General features: G+C 39.3%; 1 protein-coding gene across 5 annotated transcripts in view; it reads right to left on the bottom strand.

Moving 5' to 3' along the window:
- PIGN (phosphatidylinositol glycan anchor biosynthesis class N) overlaps window positions 1-17,907 on the bottom strand; it is a 103,824-nt gene that overhangs the window by 16,290 nt on the left and 69,627 nt on the right. For all 5 annotated transcript variants that reach the window (XM_084510814.1, XM_084510816.1, XM_084510817.1 and 2 more), the window contains exons 18-23: window positions 16,661-16,752; window positions 13,373-13,484; window positions 7,972-8,080; window positions 4,309-4,411; window positions 2,291-2,393; window positions 73-159 (exon numbers count right to left, since the gene is read on the bottom strand). In XM_084510814.1, the coding sequence (XP_084366940.1) occupies window positions 73-159; window positions 2,291-2,393; window positions 4,309-4,411; window positions 7,972-8,080; window positions 13,373-13,484; window positions 16,661-16,752 (606 nt within the window). The remainder of the gene's footprint in view (window positions 1-72; window positions 160-2,290; window positions 2,394-4,308; window positions 4,412-7,971; window positions 8,081-13,372; window positions 13,485-16,660; window positions 16,753-17,907) is intronic.

Raw genomic sequence — 17,907 nt, forward strand, 5'->3', positions numbered from 1 at the left:
AGAATTTTTTGATTATAGGACCTTGTGAAACAAACCCATTTTTTTCCTGGAAAGCAGCAGCCAAAAGGATACGAAGAAGAAAGACCTGCGGATGTCATCTAGGTGGAGCTGTCGAAACTGAGTTATATCAGTAGCATAGGTGAAGTTGAAAACAGCAAGCTGGGAAGACAGCAGAAGAAATCAATACGTTACATAATGGATGTACTTCAACAGAACCACCATATTTTTCACTGAAATGAATGAGAAATAAACCTACTTCCCTAGCAGCTGTTATTAGAGTGACATTATGATGAGGACTGCAAACTTACCCATATTTTCATTATACTTTAATGAATCTGCCAGAAAGATTGTCCTAGTGAGATGATCAAGTGAACACAAGCAGAGTTGCCGCTGTTATCTAGACTAAAAAAGAACTTCTATGACTTATATTTATCATCTTCTTTTTCCATCATAACTATTCCTCCTACACACACACACTTCCACTGGTCACAAGAACATGTGGATAAGGACCCACAGAAATAATAGACTGCAATCATCCTTAATTGACTTATGCTGTGGATGAGAATACTAAAATATTCTCCATCTCCTTCACTCTGTCACTTGACCTGAAGAGAAACTGTCTTCATGGAGTTTAAGAGGCCAAAGAACTCCTTTTCACTGAGGAAAAGAAAAATGTCAAGTAATAAACATTCAATACTGTCAACATTTTAATTAATGATCTCACATCAGAGAACTAAGGAGGATTCTCAAGTACAACATTTACTTTATGGCAGGTATTAACAGGTATTCAAGAGATGAATTTTCTAATCTAAAAGTGGGAAGCAGGGTGACTGTTACTGTTCCATTCACTTGAAACCAAAAGAAAAGTCAAAAGACATGCAGATAGTGACAACATAAACCATAATTACAGTTCCTTATGTTCTTGTCATTAACATTTGATTAATAGTGTTCATTACTGTTCAAGTCTTCTACAAAATATAAGGCTTTAATAGAATTTAATTTTAAAACAGACAGAATATCAGACCACCATCAGGCAGGCAAGCATCACAGATGGCTTGTCACAAGATGCAAAAGGTACAGTGGGTTCAGGAGCAGAAGAGAAAGTAGATCCCACTGAAAACTGCCGTGCTAAGAATTTCCTGCTATCACGGCCTTGCACTATGTTTTTTTCTGTTTGTGTGTGTGTTACCTTGTACATTTTTGCATTCAGACTCCACCTCTGTCACTTAAGATGCCACAAAACTTGCTCACATAAAATACCGCTAGTGTATGCAATATACATAAAAAGTGATTCCCATTTTCATTTCCAATATCCAGCAATAAATTGGTAAAACTTGTTCTCTCTCAAGTTGTAAAATTGTCTCCCTTGAGGAGACAAAATCACAGCATTTGTCAGATCCACTCTAGCAACTGCTTTGTCATGAAAGATAAATACCACCTCCTCTCTTACAAGCGTCTCTGGCCACTTCTGTGCATCCCTACCCAGATTCTCTGTGACCAGCACCAAGGAGGGCACAACTGGGAGAAGTGAGGAAGAACCACATTGCATACCTGCTTAGTTCTGAGCACCCAGACAGCTCTGCAGCAGGCATCCAGGCTCTAACCAAATCAATGGCAAAGCCACAGCCTGCTAAAACCTGGACCTAAAAGTTAAACAGCAGTGTGAGCAGCATGGGTTTTAAAAAGTGCTTTAAAAATTTTGGGGTGAAAGAAATTGCACTGATACCTATTACAAAATTCTGTCTCCAGGCAAATCCAAGAATGTTACAGCTTCAGTTTAGTCTCCAACTCCTTGTCTGTCATATCAGAAATAAAGGGCCATCTTTGATGAAAGAGAGGGGCAGGACAAAGTGAAACAAGATTTCTTGTATTTCCTATGGGTCATTCCAGAAATGAAATTATTTCTTTTCAGTCTTTACATGGACACTCACGACTGCCATCAGAAAGAAAGCACGGTGACATTGCACTTGATCTGAAGAGTTACTGTATCCTCCTCTGAATATCACCGCATTCGAAGAACAGTTTGTAGCCAACAGAACATACCACTAAGTCAAACTGACTTGCTGCATTCCTAGAAACAGCTCTGATGTGAAACATCTTTTTTACAACGTCACATTCCCATTTCATGAGACAGCTGTTACTGGCCTCCTAAGCTCAAAAAAAGAGGAAATAGAAAGTTTGCTGTGCGAAAGTCACTCGGAACTTTACTGTTTATTGGAATTGTTTATTGTGCCTGAAGGAAAAAGATGAAGCTGATAATTAACTTGATAAAAGTATCTGGAGCTGTTACCTTTGGTTTGAGTGAAAGACCATAGTGCTGCAGTGCTTCTTGTTCCATGTGTATCCACACAAACATCAAACCAGAGAGCACCAGTGGAAACAGAGCTTCATACCTGAGTGACAACATAATAGTCAGAGTCAGTGCAGTCACTAACAACTGTTTAACATCAAATATCAATATATTTTTTTCTTTACTCCAGTGATAGATGAACACTATAGCAGCACTCTTCACCCACCATTTCTGAGGAGTACACACAGTTGGTTGGTGAACTTTAAAGCCACACAGTGATTAAATTATAAAACTAGGAGAGGCAGACTGCTTCAGCTTTAGTCAGTTCTGTTTTGTACTCATTTCCTTATCTGATGGCTGCCACAACATTGGCTGAGTTCCCATCGTTATCATGACTGATTTTAACAAAACTCTAGCAAATAAAATCTAAAAGGAAAACGAAGAAAAAAAAATGTCAAATTTGGCACCTGTTTTCTGCAAAACTGAAAGTTTCATAGTAAGATCTATTTGGAACTGAGGAGGTCCAGTCCAACATAGCATCTAGAAGTTGTGTCTCTTTAGGACCTAACCACACAAACTCATTCTGGTGGTCTCAGTCCAGCAGCCAGGAGAGAGGCATCTATATGATTAAAAGAGCATCACATTTTACAGAAACTGAATGTCCTTTTTCTTTGCTACATACTAATCTACCCCAATAGCAACACCCATCACAAGAGCAGTGTCAAGCCATACTCCAATCAAGTCACCTCAGCTTTTCTAGAAGCTAGGTACCCAGTCTCAGAGGGGGGACTGCTGGTTTCTACAGCATACTGTAAGTAGCTGTGCTGTTCAGCTGGCCTCGATACTTCCACCTGACTACACCTAGGAAGGTGCTGGAGTTACCCAAGTGAGGCACCAGGCTATCATTACAAAATGTAACAGAGTGCTGAGGAGAAAATGCTTTTTGTACGGACAGCCTTGGGTTTGCTGCAATTGTGTTTTTGTTTTTGAAGAATTGTTTTAGAATTTGTTGGTCTATTTGAACATTGCAGGAAGGCAGCAAAGTACCGTAAGCGTTTAAGCAATTTGGTGAAGGGCCATAGTACAAAGAGGGAGGTTGTCATCCGCAGAATAATTTGAATGCTTTATCCAGCAACCAGGACAGGCTAAGAAGGTCGAGTTCAAGACTGCGTGTGTTGACAGGAGTAAGATTAGGATCAAAAACCTAATGGGAAAGTGGGAGGAAGGGGCAGGCAGGAGATAAAAAAAGAGATGTTTCATCTGAAATGAGCGTATCCACAAGAGGCAGCTATTGCAAAATGTCTGCTGCAAGATATTTTATTCCACTTAATTTTCCAGTGTAATTAAATCCAGAGGATAAGTGGGAGGGGAGGCAGAAGGGATGGTTCCTACACTCCCCATTAATTATGCCTTTAACAGCTACTGACTCTGGACAAAAAGTGGGTTGGCTGACATGGTGTTTTCTTCCTTTACAAGCTCTGGAGAATTGCCTGTTATCTGAAAAGGAGAAAGCCCTGCTCTTTATGAGGATCTAGCATCCCTTTGAAAAAGGATACTTCCATGAAAATATCTCTGAATAAGTTTCCCTCATTTTAGGGCTACTTGTTTCCCATCACGTCATTTAAGCCATAGCTACACACAAGTGCTGGGCAATTGAGAAGAAAGTTATTTATTTTTTTGTGAGGAGAAAAGCATGTACTAAACCAACAGAAGAAACTAAAACAGATTTTCTTATTTGGTGCAAGATTGTTTGAATACACATCCTTTCAGCCTCTGCTTGGTCTAGCTGAAAGGAATGTCAACAAAACAGAGTGCTTAGAATAAATAACAAGGAGAACTACGGAAGTTCCCCTGAAATTTTCTTTAGGGAACTAATCAAAGAGATAAACAGTGAGACTACAGCTGCAAGCAAGCTTTACACCTTTAAAAGGAATGTACATAAGATTCAGCAGACAGTTTCACATTTAGCCCCAATACTCATATGCAAGATCAATGCAAACAGAGTAAGAAAGAAGTACCCTGTGCTGAGGAGTAGGTAGGTGGCCATCAGGGAAAGCAGTATGCTGAACAGTCGCTGAAAAAGAAACGTGGGGCTCAGTAACGGCAACACCGAGGAAGAAACTGCAAGGAAAAGAGATCTGTCAGTCACTGTATGCAAAACATTTCATCATCAGTAACAAGATAACGTTCTTCAAATCTTGACATTTATGTATGAAAACTCAATACTGGCCATACATGCCTTTCTTATTTTCAGAGGTTACTTCTGGTAAAGGCAAATCAGTGTTTGGAACATTTAATATTTATCAAAAGTAATTTTGGTTCTCTGTCATTTTCTATCATTTCTCTACAATCTCCTGGCTTTCTAGCTCACAACCTTTATAATTTCTCATGAACTGCTGTTCCCTTAAGATAATACAGAAGAACTACCCTCCAAAAACCAGTCAAACCTCACTGTTTACTACAAGTCTGAGAACCACTAACCACGTCCTTGAAGACCACCATCAGCTCTAAGACTGCAGTTAGGGAACAACTGCTCCATTTTATGAGACTAGGTAGCCTGCCATATTTTGAGGTGCAACTGTAAATACTAGTAGTACAGATATAGAAAGTATTGACGTATTAGCTTCTCTGCTGGAAAGGTTTAAAACAGGAAGATTTAAGGAACTACAGGGGACCTATCTGTTGTGATTCATGCTTCTCGCCTTTAACCTGTAATGTGTTTTTATAATGCACTTGTAGGGTCTAAAGAGTTGCCTGTGCTGCCCCTGAAGAGACTCTTCTAGCTGGGAAACTCCTGCAGGTAAGGATGGGGTCCAGTGGCTTGCAGGAGGTGAGGAAAACCGAGAAAAGTAGAAACGGGCTACTGGAAGAGAATGAGCAAAGAAGAAAAGTAGAGGAAAAGCAGCCAGGCACTCGAAGCAGGGAAAGGGAGAAGGAAAAGAATTGCCATGATCTGTCCCCTTTAAACCTGTTTCTTTTTAAAAATACTTTTTTAAACAGAATTTTATTTAAAACCTTTATAAACAAATGAGGGGGCAAATAAATTTGGTGCAATTCTTCATTGTGGCATGGTCCCCTCACTAGACTGAAATTTTCAAAGGTTGCCTCAGCACTGAGTCTTAATTAATACATATTCTGTCAAGAAACAGAAATGAAACTATAATACATGGAAAGCTCATTTGTTTTGTTGTGCTTATTGTCATAGCATATAATAGTGTTTATAGTAAGTGTATCAATGAAAGAGAGATAAGGCAGTTTCTACAAACTGTGGGTCAGCATGTTTTATTTCCTGGCTTTCAGCCTGGGCCACTGCTACAGTAAGAGAATGAGTGACTTAATTTCAAGGGTGCTTCAGCCTTTTGGCATTACTTTTAGCTTGCTGTGCTTAAAGAAAGCCTGGCTCAAGGAGAAACTCCAGGGACACTCACTGCAAGCCAGATTTGGTGGAAAGAAATTCAGTGTGGCTATGGGCCTCTCTGAATTAGACTCAATGCATCAGGGTGTGCATGGGAACCCATGCACAATCACAGATGAAAACAGATGAGTGTCTGGCAGGTGATAATTACCCTTTCCATCTCTGATATGTCATGTGAAATATTAGCCATCCAAAGACCTGCACATTTCTGGCTGACCTATATGCTGACCTGTATGCATCCCAGGACAAAATTATGGCATGAAATTACTCAAAATTTGGCTAGTTGCCATGGTAGATTTCCATCAACGAAAAGTACTAACATACAAAAGAAGGCTCTGTAGAATGTGGAAGCAGCTGGATTCACTTTATACCTCCTGGGTTTAATTCTGTATGTTTATAGTTCAGGTACACTGCAACAACCATGTGGCATAACAGCTGAAGCCAGCTGGACCTTTTGCAGGCCTTCAGGAACCCACCCATGACTAGTTTTTTGCCTGACTTCCCCCTCTCCCCACAACCAGCCTTTCTTTGAAGTTTTAAATTAGGCCTAAAATTATCATTTTTTAAAACATGGTAGACTTTATCACAAAGAATAGCTGGGGGATGACGACACAATTTGCTAGAAAACACGTGATGTCACGGTTATGGTAGATGCTAATGACAAGGCAGATGCTAGTTGTGGTTATGCAAGTGCCAAGGCATCTCTCTACAACAGGAGCATTGAGGACATACTGTTGGATGCCTTAGGTTTCTACCTGCTTAGGTGTTTAATTATGTAAAGCAACTTCAACAAATGCATAAGGCTCCTACCTGGAATATCACATCCACTTAAAACAATTACTTCCAGTCTGAAAACTTTCGCTAAAATATTCAATACCACCATGGCAGCAAACAGGGTGCATAGCTTGCTTCACTTTCAGTATTGCTTCTATCATAGACACAACACCATCAGCAAAGAGAATTTCTAATACACTTTTTCCTTATAACTGTAGACCTCTATGACTTCCCAAATCATCTCTTTGATGAAAAATATTTTTCTCTCACCATTACACAGGAGAGAAAGATAACCTTTAACCTCAATTCCTGCTACAGTAAGCCAAGCAGGACATCATTGATTTCATTGACTTCAAAAACTGCAAAGAATTCATCCACACAGAGACAAGCACTTAGCTTAGTAGGCTGTGAAGAGGCAGGAAAGGATGATGGAAAAGAGAATGCTCCAAAGAGAACTACATGACAAAGAGTATTCCTCATACACATAGTGATCACAATCAGTTGTATCAGTCTTGAATTAACTTGATCAAAGAGAAGAATGGCAAAACAGACAAGATCTGATTGTGTTACAGCAATGTCACCAATACATGAACGCACACTGTATCTGACATTCAGCAACTAGAAAACAAGAGCCATACTTCTTCCATTAAGCTGTATTTAAGTGTTTGGTCTTGTCTTATAGGAAACTGCTGCTTTCAGATTTAAAAGGGGATATGTTTAGCTTTAAAAGAAGTCCCATATTCCCAATGAGTCAGGGATAAATAATTCCTAACATTTTCTAATGGAGTCCTACAGAAATTATTTTACAGCTGAAATACCAAAGGCATTACTTTACTGTGGTCTATAACCCCAGTGATAATTACATTTGTTCTGCTTAATCATCCTAAGATTTTAATTTAAGAGCAGTGAAAAATCCAGCCTTGTAAATTTTTTACTTTAATAGTTAGGTTCTAACAGATATCAAATGTATACTAACATCATTAGTTCACAAGTACTTTGTAAGGCAGCTCTGAAAAGCCTACCCAATACCCCAAGGATCTCTGTCATCGGCTGCAGCTTTATTTTTATTGAAATATAGCAACAATCTTTTCATTATTTCACTGTGCTTTAACTGGCTTGCTTGTAGAACATCTCAGATCACCCTTATCTGGCTTCAAGTAAAGGGAAAAGGGCCTTTGTACCATTATATCCCTAAAAGGGATCTTCAAGATACTCAGAATATTCAAAACAAAAGATAAAGCTACTTATAAGTCAAAGCTGTTCACATTCCATTAGAAACTTAAAAAGCAGTAGTGTTTTAGAAGACTAACACACTCATCAGGGGAAAAAAAAATTAGAAAAGAATAGTAAACATGTTTACAAACTATAAGGAGTTAAATCAAGGAATATGTGCAAAAGTAAGATGTTAATATTAAAGTGTCACCACTAGCCCACCAACCCCTAACACCACAAATTATCAGAAAAACAAGTTTGGGAAGCAAGATGTTCTTACCTAGAGTGGTCCAACTGATAATTTGATTGAATACAGGCAATCCCTGTTTGTTCTTCAGACTGTTATGGGTATTGCTTACAACATATGTTGAAAGCGCAATACTCAACATCTAGAAAGAAGAAAATCAATAAAACACATAATTAGTGTAGGGATCTCTGCCATCTCATACTAAATATGTAAATATGCTTTAGAGCTGCATAAACACCTCATCTGAATCAACGCAAGAGTGGGAAGCCTGAGGAAGACTCTCTGATATGCAAGTAGAGCATTTCTACCTTTGTAGAATTTATGCCCTTTGAAACTTTTCTAGTCTTTTTATTAATTTTAAAACTTATTCATGCTGTTTTTAAATAGTTTAAGTGTTCCAGATCAGTATTGCAGTGATATACCCTCCTTAAACATCCACATAAACCACACAAAATATATGCACCCAATTTTTTGCTAACACATTATATATCTTGTGAACCCATCAAGTACCAATGCCTCTTCTGATTTCCTTACATTATTTTTTTTTGACACACTTGTAGGTATATATGTTTCATATTTGCTAGATACTGTAAGAATCCTCCAAAGACTCAAAGCTCAGCATGGAATTCCCTTTTTATAAGCTAACCCCATTTATCACCTTCCCACATCCTCCTCCCCCTCTATTTTTCTTAAAATAAGTGCAAATATGAAAAAAGAACCAAGCACGGAGCAAATAAGCAGAAGAGCATTTGTCCTTGCATGGCAGCCATGAAGAACCAGCAGAACTTCTGGCTCTGCTGCAAGATCAGGCTCAGGGTGAAGGAAAGGATAGTTAAGAGCTTTGCAGGGGCAGCACAGTTGCCTCTGCTCTGGAAAAACACAGAAGATGGAAAGGGTTTTTGTTTTGGACTAATTCAGGAGGCGCCAATCAGTCATCTGGTAGGTGCACCCCCCAAAAAAAACAACAAGATAAAGCACACCCTTAGGGAGATTACCCCATGAGTCAGTTATTTTTGAAAGCAGACAATTATTCAAGAAAACGTTTGAGCCAAGTTTTCAATTACTGCTATTTGTTCACAACTCCACAGTTCCACTAAAGGCAAATCAAGCATACATGGCACTCTGCAAACGTGCTTTAAAATAGCATTGCAAGATCTAATTGCTGTTGTTTTGTTGTTTTTTTTTGTTTTTGTTTTTAAGGCAAAGCAACTAAACAATGTCCCCAGCCTTCACTTTTTACCATGGGAATAGCTGCCACTTCCCATCCTGACATTAAGCAGTACCTGCCCAGAGGATGTATTTGGCAGTCAGCACCCTTTTTCGGCCCAGTTTCAGAGGTGCTCAGTATCTGCTGGTTCTGCTTAATTTCAGAGCACATGAAAATATAAGTTGTATTTCTGTGTGACATCAAACTAGGCCAAACCATTATGCCTTCAAAAGCTCAGATTATTGGCCCATTTACACCTCTGATGTTTATTTGGGATCTTTTCACTGCATTGAGGCCAGATCCCTCTCCCCTTCGACATATCTTTTCAACTTCTCTGAGTGTCATGAGCTCTAGTAATCCCCCCTGCTACCTCCTAGTCACTGGTGAAGTCACTTCGAGTCATCACCCATAATATATCTTGTGCCTTGTAAGATTAGTGATGATCTGGGCACATCAGCAAAACCCCATTTACTGCTGCTAGATCTATACTAGGCCTGGGGTGGTGCTCAGCATCTGCTGCTGAGATTTGTGTTCACAGTTTATCTGATGTGCAAAGTGCTCCCAGCTTTCGTTGATGTCTCCAGGACTGTGGAACGACACAGAAGCAACTTGGAGATGTAAAGAGAGGTCTCCAGCTAAGAACCTGTCTTCCTTCCCCCTGCACACCTCCTCTTAGTTCAGAGATTCTTCTTGAACAGCCTGAGAGCTGGCCATCTGTAGGTCTCAGCTAGAAAGAGGAAACCAAGAGTGACATCTGCAGTCCCTGCATGTCCTTGCCAGCAACTTCCCTGAGCACCACATGTGATAACAGCCCATAGAGAGGATGGTCCAAGAACCTGAATCATCTGCCGGGCTGCATACAAGACTGGCTGAAAATACCCCTCCTGTCCCCAAACTCCATAACTCATAACTCATTTTTAAGCAGTCCCGAAGCCTTCTCAAAGACAGAAGAGGCATTAACCAGAAAGCAATGCTCTCCTTGCCACAGCAAACCAAACTCAGAAAAAATAGTGTTATTCCCGCTTTAATGATATCAAAAGAAAACCTGAGAAACTCTTGACAATTTTTAAAAACAACAGAGAAGTAATTAGTATCCTTCTGCCTCAAGCAGACAGTGGCATATATCAAAACTACAAAACTGGGCTTGAACAAAACTGAAGATTTTGTTACAGCTGTAAATGTAAATATAATTAATTAATCCTGTATTTTCACTTTTATTTATAACACTTCAGTTGACAAATCTTTTTGATCATAATGTTTGGTTCTCTGTCTTTTTTGTTTGTTTCTTTAAGGCTAAGACCAATGTTGGAAATCCAGAATGAATACCTACAAAAGCCAGCAAATGAATGTGTAGCCTGTAAATGGACTCTCAGATCCATACAGGTAGGTAGCTCATACTCATTTGCCAAGGTGTATACTTGGATGGTGTCCCATCCATGGAGAAACCAAGACAAAAATATACAGCTCAGGACTGAAACCAAGGTGTTTATCGTCTCTGGGGATGGCTACATACAAGCTGTCATTTAAAAAAATAAATAAATCATTAGTTTTGTCTCCTCTGTGGGTCTCTTTCTGCCAAAAGGGGGAATAATTAACGTAATGGAACAAGCTTTGTTCCTTACCAGCCATGGCATCTTCACTACACGCTAATTCTCAGATGGAAAAGGAAGCTCACTTGGACAAGAAAGAAGAAAGCTGTATTCTGAAGAAAAAAAATAAGCACGACAAAAAAAGGCTAAGCAATGCTGTGCCCCTTTCTTTCTCTGACATCAGAAGAAAACTGAAAAGGGAAGCATCTTTACTGAGATGCAATTCCAAAATAACTTGTGGTGAACAACTCAGGCAAGTGGGAAGAACTACTTGAGTCTTTAGGAAATGTTACCTGCTTTCTTGTATGAAAATGCATCTCATCCTAACTGAGCAGATGCAAAAATTTGAGATGAGAGATTGAAAATTTGAAATGAAAGATTCAAAAGAGGGGTCTTGCACGCAGACAGTACCAGAACAAGGAAGAAAGGGATTGAAAAAAGGAGTCAAGGGATCCTAGTAAGAGAAGTTAGGCCAGATCAGCAGGGTTTTTTGCTAACAGAAGTAGTAAAGCTAGAACCTCCAGTTATTCCTTCTCTCTTGTATAGTTCAAAAGCTTTTGGTCAGAGCTGAACCTATAAAGACAGGTTAGCAAAGTTGCTAAGGGAATCCCAAGGCATAACTGCTCATGAGGGACACTATATTTTTCCTTCTACTTCAATCAACACTTGACAGGAAAGGAGCACACCAAGAAGAATGAACAATAGCAAATGAATCTCTCCTCTCATTTACCAAAATGAAGAATAAGAATCATGAAGCAACCACTCTTTTTCTCCTCAGTAGTAACACATATGAGAGGAAAGCATTACTTTCAGTGACAGCTTCCAGACAGCACGCGTGGGGGAGCTGCACAAATTGTTCTCAAGAAATCCCTGCCCAGATGCAAAGCAAGAACCTGATGGTGCGTGCTTATGTGCAGGAGCGTCGGTAACCTGACCACTGCCTTTATAGAATAGCTCTTGTCTGGTGAGAAGATTGATCTCGCCCTTAAAACTGCCCAGGAGTTGTGTCTTGAACTCAAGAGCTCAAAATGTTTCAGATCAGCATTCTTGACTCCTCCTACCCCAGCCCCTCTGAAAACTCCAACCCAAAAGAAAAAGCACAGGGAGAGCAAGGGAATCCCAGTGTCTAGAAATGACACCAGGCTTCTGCCAGACATTTTCCTTTAGCATTCCTGTACATTTCAGAGCAACCAAATAAATTTCAACCGCAAAACAAGCTCTTAACCGAGGAACATATGTAACAGCTCTGTAATGTTCTGTCCCCCCTCTGAGTCTGAATGCTCTTCCTGCCCAATCCTTTCCTCACCCAGAGAGTGAATGATGGATCCCATATTTGTCACTCCTAAGAAAGCTATTGAAATAAAAACCTAATAGATAACAGCAATGAGATGTCGTTATTGTAAAAATATCCCCTGATTAAGGAGCAAGTTGAGGAGCTTTATGATCTTCTTACAGCTTGGGACAAAATCGAAGATGTTTCTCCCTGAACAAGCAGGCAGAACCTTTTCATCTAGTTAAGTTATTTCAGGGCTCACAGAATTTCCTGCATCTCTGAAGCTGGCTCAAGAAGCATCTGGCATTACTCTTTGACTACTGAGCTAGTTCCCCCTCGTTTGTGAGTTTCTCCACAAAGTTACACTGCTGAGATGCTGCTGCAGTTGTGTGGCGGGTTGACCTTGGCCCACCTAAGAGCACTCCCACTCTCCCAGCATAAGTTGTTTCTGAGCTTTCCAGTGAGAGATCCACAGCTGAGAATACACTGGAAATGTGTCTTAAATGCTTAGGTCAGGAACCAGTACTTCTCCTAGGTTAAGCTGAAAAGGTTAAGAGAAACCACGACATTTTAAGTATGTGCACACTCAGGTAAAGGCATTTTAAGACTTCAATATTCTTTCCCCTCCTCCTCTTAACCAATTTGAGCTCCATGCCTAAAAAGACAATATAATGAATGCATTGCTTAGCTCAATAGGAAATTCCAGCATACAAGTCATAACCAAGAAAGCTTTTAAGAAACACTGTTAGTCCTAAAATAAAACCATTATCTTGTAACAAGTTTTTTTAAAAAATGGGGACTGCAGACATGTAAAGTATTATTAAAATCTTAAAAGCTCTCTAGAACTTAATTAGCAACTAGTATGAAAAGATCTAGCTATTTTATTAAGCTGTGAAGAAAAATCTCATCTTTCATCTAAGAGAAGATTTAAAGAAAAGAAAAGCAGCTCACTATCGGTCTCACAGCTGTTATTCAACAGCCACCCAGAAACTGGAAATAAACCCCTGAACCAGCAAGCTTGTCCTTAGTGTGCATGGACAGTCCTGCAAAGGTCAGTGGGAGTTAGATACACAGACTGAAGGCAGGAGTAGAGCATCAAATTCTTGGGGTAGAGCATCAAAATGTGCATGCACATCTAGGCACCAATGCACATAAAGGAAGAGCTTTTGGGGACACAACATTATGAGATTTTAAAATGTGTATTACCATGAGCATAGTCCTCTTGAAGACAGCTAAGGAGAAAACTCAGCAACAATCAATCTCCTTTTGAAAATTGTGGGTTTGGTAGGAAAAGGTTCTTAAAGTACACAAAGATTTACACCTAGAAACACTAACATTGAGAATTACTGTAAAGTAGCAACTGACCTGATAAAAATGTACTTTCATATCTTCATTATTTCTGTACTTATTTTCACTTTTACAAGACGATGCCAAGGAGAAGCCAGAGATCAAAAGAGTCAGCAAACCAGCTGCTATTCTATAAAAACAAAAGAACAATAAAATCCTTGGAAATACCACCAAAATTAACAGATCAGGACTTTTTCGTAGACATGTTCTTCACTAAGATAAAATAATTTGTTACAGTATCAAGACAGAATACATTAAAGGGACTTTAACATCTAGCTTTGGAAAAACAAAATTCAGAGTCATGTACATGTTTTATTTTTGTGTGTGTTTTTGTTTGTTTGTTTGTTTTTTAAATACCAGGCTTGTCATCCACAAATACATTCTTTTTGGGTAGTGGCAAAAATCACCATTTTGGCCATGTACCTGCTTTGTTACCCACCATTTTTAGTTTTTCAATCACCACCATTTGCCTTTCGGAATCGCCATGGAGAGACTACTGACCAAAACGTCCATTTGTGACTGCTCTGCTCATTGTGTTGTCTCAGTCAAAACAACAACAAAAAAAAGCACAAATAGCTCATATTCAGTAAAATCAGTCTGCTTAATTGTATTACAATAGTAATTTTCAGGTAATGATCTAGCCAATACAGTAACACAACTGCAGGCTATTCACTCACAGAATGAAGATTGGAAGGCACCTCTGGAGAGCAGCCTAGTCTAACTCCCTACTCAGAGCAGTGCCAACTTCCACAGGCTGCTAAGGGTAACGTCCACTTGGGTGTTGAATAATTCCAACAACAAAAACTCTACAACCTGTCTGGGCAACCCGATCCAGTCTTTGACCATTTTAATCAGTATAAATTTTTTTAAAAAGTTTCTTATGTTTAAATGGAATTTTGTGTACCTGGATTTGTGCCCATTTCTTGTCTTTTTGCTGGATACCACTGAGAAGAATCTGAATCTGTCATCTTTTGTCATCTTTATTCTTCTCCCCCATTCAAGTATATACATACTTGGATAAGACCCTCCTGAGTCTTCTCCAGGATACCTGGTTTCAGCAACCAATCTCTCCTCGTATGACAGATGTTCCACTACTGGCAATCCAGATTTGTTTCACCAGGACTGGGTAGAGAAGAATAATCTCCATCCCTGACTTGCTGGCAATGCTCTCCCTACTCTCCCAGGGCACCACTGCCCTTCTTTGCTGCAAGGAGCACAGTGATAGCTCACGGTCAACCCAGTTAGCCCTCAGCCTGCCTGATGAATAAGGTTGTCACTCTTCAGGTGTAGGACTTCGCCTTTCAGTGACTTTGTGTCACCCTTTGAACCTGAAAATTCAGCCGGTTTTCAGTCCGCCTCACTGTCCACTGACCTAGCCTGTATGTTATCAGTTTTTGTATGAGGATGTTATGGAAGACTGTACTAAAAGGTTTGCTAAAAGCAAAATGAACTGTATCCACTACTCTCCCCTTGTTCAGTCAGCCAGTCATCTCATCTTTGAAGGCTGTCATGTTGGTCAAGCACAATTTCCCCTTCGTAAATACATGCTGACCACTCCCAATCACCTTCTTTTCCTTCATATGTTTGGAAATGGTTTATTTCCAGGATTAGTTGCTTCATTGCCTTTCCCAGTGATTGATGTGAGATTAACCAGCCTGTAGTTCCCTGGATCCTCCAAATAAAGCGTTCCCTTACCTGATCCTCTTCCACTAAGAGGAAGTTGTCCTTGCTCCAGACTTTCCTGCAGGTCTCAGGGGTCTGAAGGCTGTGGTTCCTTAAGGTCAGTCATACCAATAATCACAGAGGCAAGGAAGGCCTTAGTCTATTCCAAGTCCTTTGCCACCAGGTCCCCTGTCCCAGTGAACAGCAGGTGCCACATTCTCCCTAGTTTTCCTTCGGCTCCTGTATGGCATCCTAACTCATCCTGCACATTGAGACAAGCATGTCTATGTTCCTCCTGGGTAACGCAACCCTGCATTCACCTCTTGTGTGCTTACTTTTTATGAAGGAGTTTAGTCAGGATCACACTGTGCAAGTTTTATTAATGTCCTGAAGAAGCGCTGGCCTGACCTATAGTGCCAGTGCTCGAGAACAGATTTAATAAATGCACCCATTTCTCACTGGCACTCTAATTTCATCCTGTGGTATCTTCTCTTCCAGTATCTCCTTATCTTCAATATCATGAAATGTCACATGAACATATACTTTTAATTGCTGCTTCAGGGCTTTGCAATTTCAAAACTCCCTTGACAAGATTCAGACAGGTACAAGCTGTTTTAGAGGTACAATGTTTCATTAGAGAAATAAAAAGGAAGATGTACGGCCAGGGTAAGGTGAATGTAAAGAAGTGTCAGGGAGGAAGACTTGAAGGTAATTTAATTCCATTTTGATTTCTAACCCGTCCTAAGCTGTTATAAAGAAGAAAAAAGCTCACAACCAGCAGAAATACGTATCTGTATATACAGCCAAGAGACGGTACTACAGCCATCACTCATCTGTCTTGAATATTTCTAATATGCCCAAGCACCAAAGGTTTTCAATGGATAAATTTAAATTACAGTGAAAAATATTGCAGCAGAATGTAATAATAATTTTGAAAATATCTGGGCTCTTAATTCTATCTGCAATCTTCTGTCAGACAGCAGCAGGAGCTCTTGCAGTCTAGGTTGACCTGAGTCTCCCTGCAGTAACTACAAGGATACCACAAGCCTAACTCCTTCAGGCCAACCAACTGGACTGCATCCAGATAAAAGAGAATGCCTCTATGATGAAAGAGTAGCACATAATAGGAGAGCTCTCGTGGTCCTATTCGTTCTATTTCTCCGAATAACTCATTAATTACACAACATTATTCAAAGACAAAGTATTTAAAATTAGATAGAGAAATTCAGAAAGATGCTGTCAAAGTAAACTGTTTTTGAATAAATCTTCTTATTCACACATCACTGCTATTTACCATGGCTGTACCCCAGTGAAGCTCCTCCTTTAATGACAACTTTATTTTCATGTACAATTTGCAAATTCTGGTATTGTGAAAAATATTTTCCTCCACAAGAAATCACAGAATAATGAAACAAGCAAATGGATTTGCCTTCCTTTGAAGTACTGCAAGAGAATTAAAAGTCTCTCCTCGTTGACATTAGTGACTAACCGACGTCTCTATAATCATATCATTGAAATTCTGAATTTCAATATCTGTCTCAGCCAGCTTTCAATAACACAACTCCTCACATATATCAAGTCAGTCTAAATTTCAAATATCAAAGAGGGAAACAAAACACTTAAACAGCAAGACAAGATTCTTACACCAGAGGAATGTTCGGTTCTCTTCCTACAACAGGCATTAAAGGAAATACTGCCAGGAGTGCACACAGAACAGTCCAGATCAATGTTGTTGTCTAAAAGAAACAAAGACAAATGGGATTTTTGGAGGCCATGTGGACAAACAAAAAAAATAAAATAAAATAAAAATTTAATTGAACTGAAATTTCATTCAGCTACAAGCACCTTCCAACAGACAAAAAAAACACCTATCTATCAATAATAAGATTAACTGGAAAAGGCCACAAGGTCATTTGTATTACAGCACTTTGATTTAATACAAAAAAGAAACTAATTCACACAGCTGTCAAAATCCCATCAAAGACAATAAGAATTAAAACTAAGCTTTAATTTTTATTCTTAAAAGCGCTTTCTCAAAGCGTGGCCTTCACGCACATCACAGTCACCAGAAAGCTGCTGAGTAACCTCACGAAGAAAGGAATAAAACCATAATCTCATCAGAAGTTTGCAGCAGCTAACTAATCGCCAATCTCTAGCGATATGCTAACATTTTTCAGTCTTTGAATCTGAATGCCATTTGATTTACCTACCATAATCACCCACCTAGTTCTCTAAATTCTCTGCTATGAGGGAAAAAAAAAATTCACAGGTGTTTTATTTTCAGTAAAGTCAGGAAGAGATACATCACTTAAGATTTTCAAGCTCATGTCAGGGTCTACTCCCTGAAAAGATATTTTCAGGGCTAGAAAGCATCTTCTTTGTACACCCAGCTTTAAGACGTGTTACTTGATTACCGAGATACAATAAAAAAAGCAAAGAGAAGCCTACATTACAACAGTTCTTGCAAAGCACGAAAATTTGGGTACAAATTTTAATTTCAATTAAAATGCTAACGCTACTCCAGACCTCTAGGTTTTAGGTATTCTGCAAGGTAAGAGAAGTTTCAACAAACTAATGGAACAGCTGTCTGTTATATTAAAGATTGTGCCACTTCACATCCTTATCTACTGAAGCAGAGGAGGTTTTTTCCTGTGAAAAGCAGTAGAGGAAGCTGCCTCTGAGGAACAATACATGCCATTTGACTGTGGACAATAAAGACATGACAAGCATTTTTCAGTTACTTCTTTTTTTTTCAATTAAAAAAATATGTATTTTTTAAATGGTGGCATTTTCACCAGTCATGTATGTCAATGCTTTTGTCACTGTGACAATTCGATAAATGATGTGCACTTCATATGACTTTAAACCAACCATTTTTCTTGTCACTACCA

The sequence above is a fragment of the Aythya ferina genome, assembly GCF_964211825.1.
Source record: "Aythya ferina genome assembly, chromosome: 2".
Classification (NCBI taxonomy): Eukaryota; Metazoa; Chordata; class Aves; order Anseriformes; family Anatidae; genus Aythya; species Aythya ferina.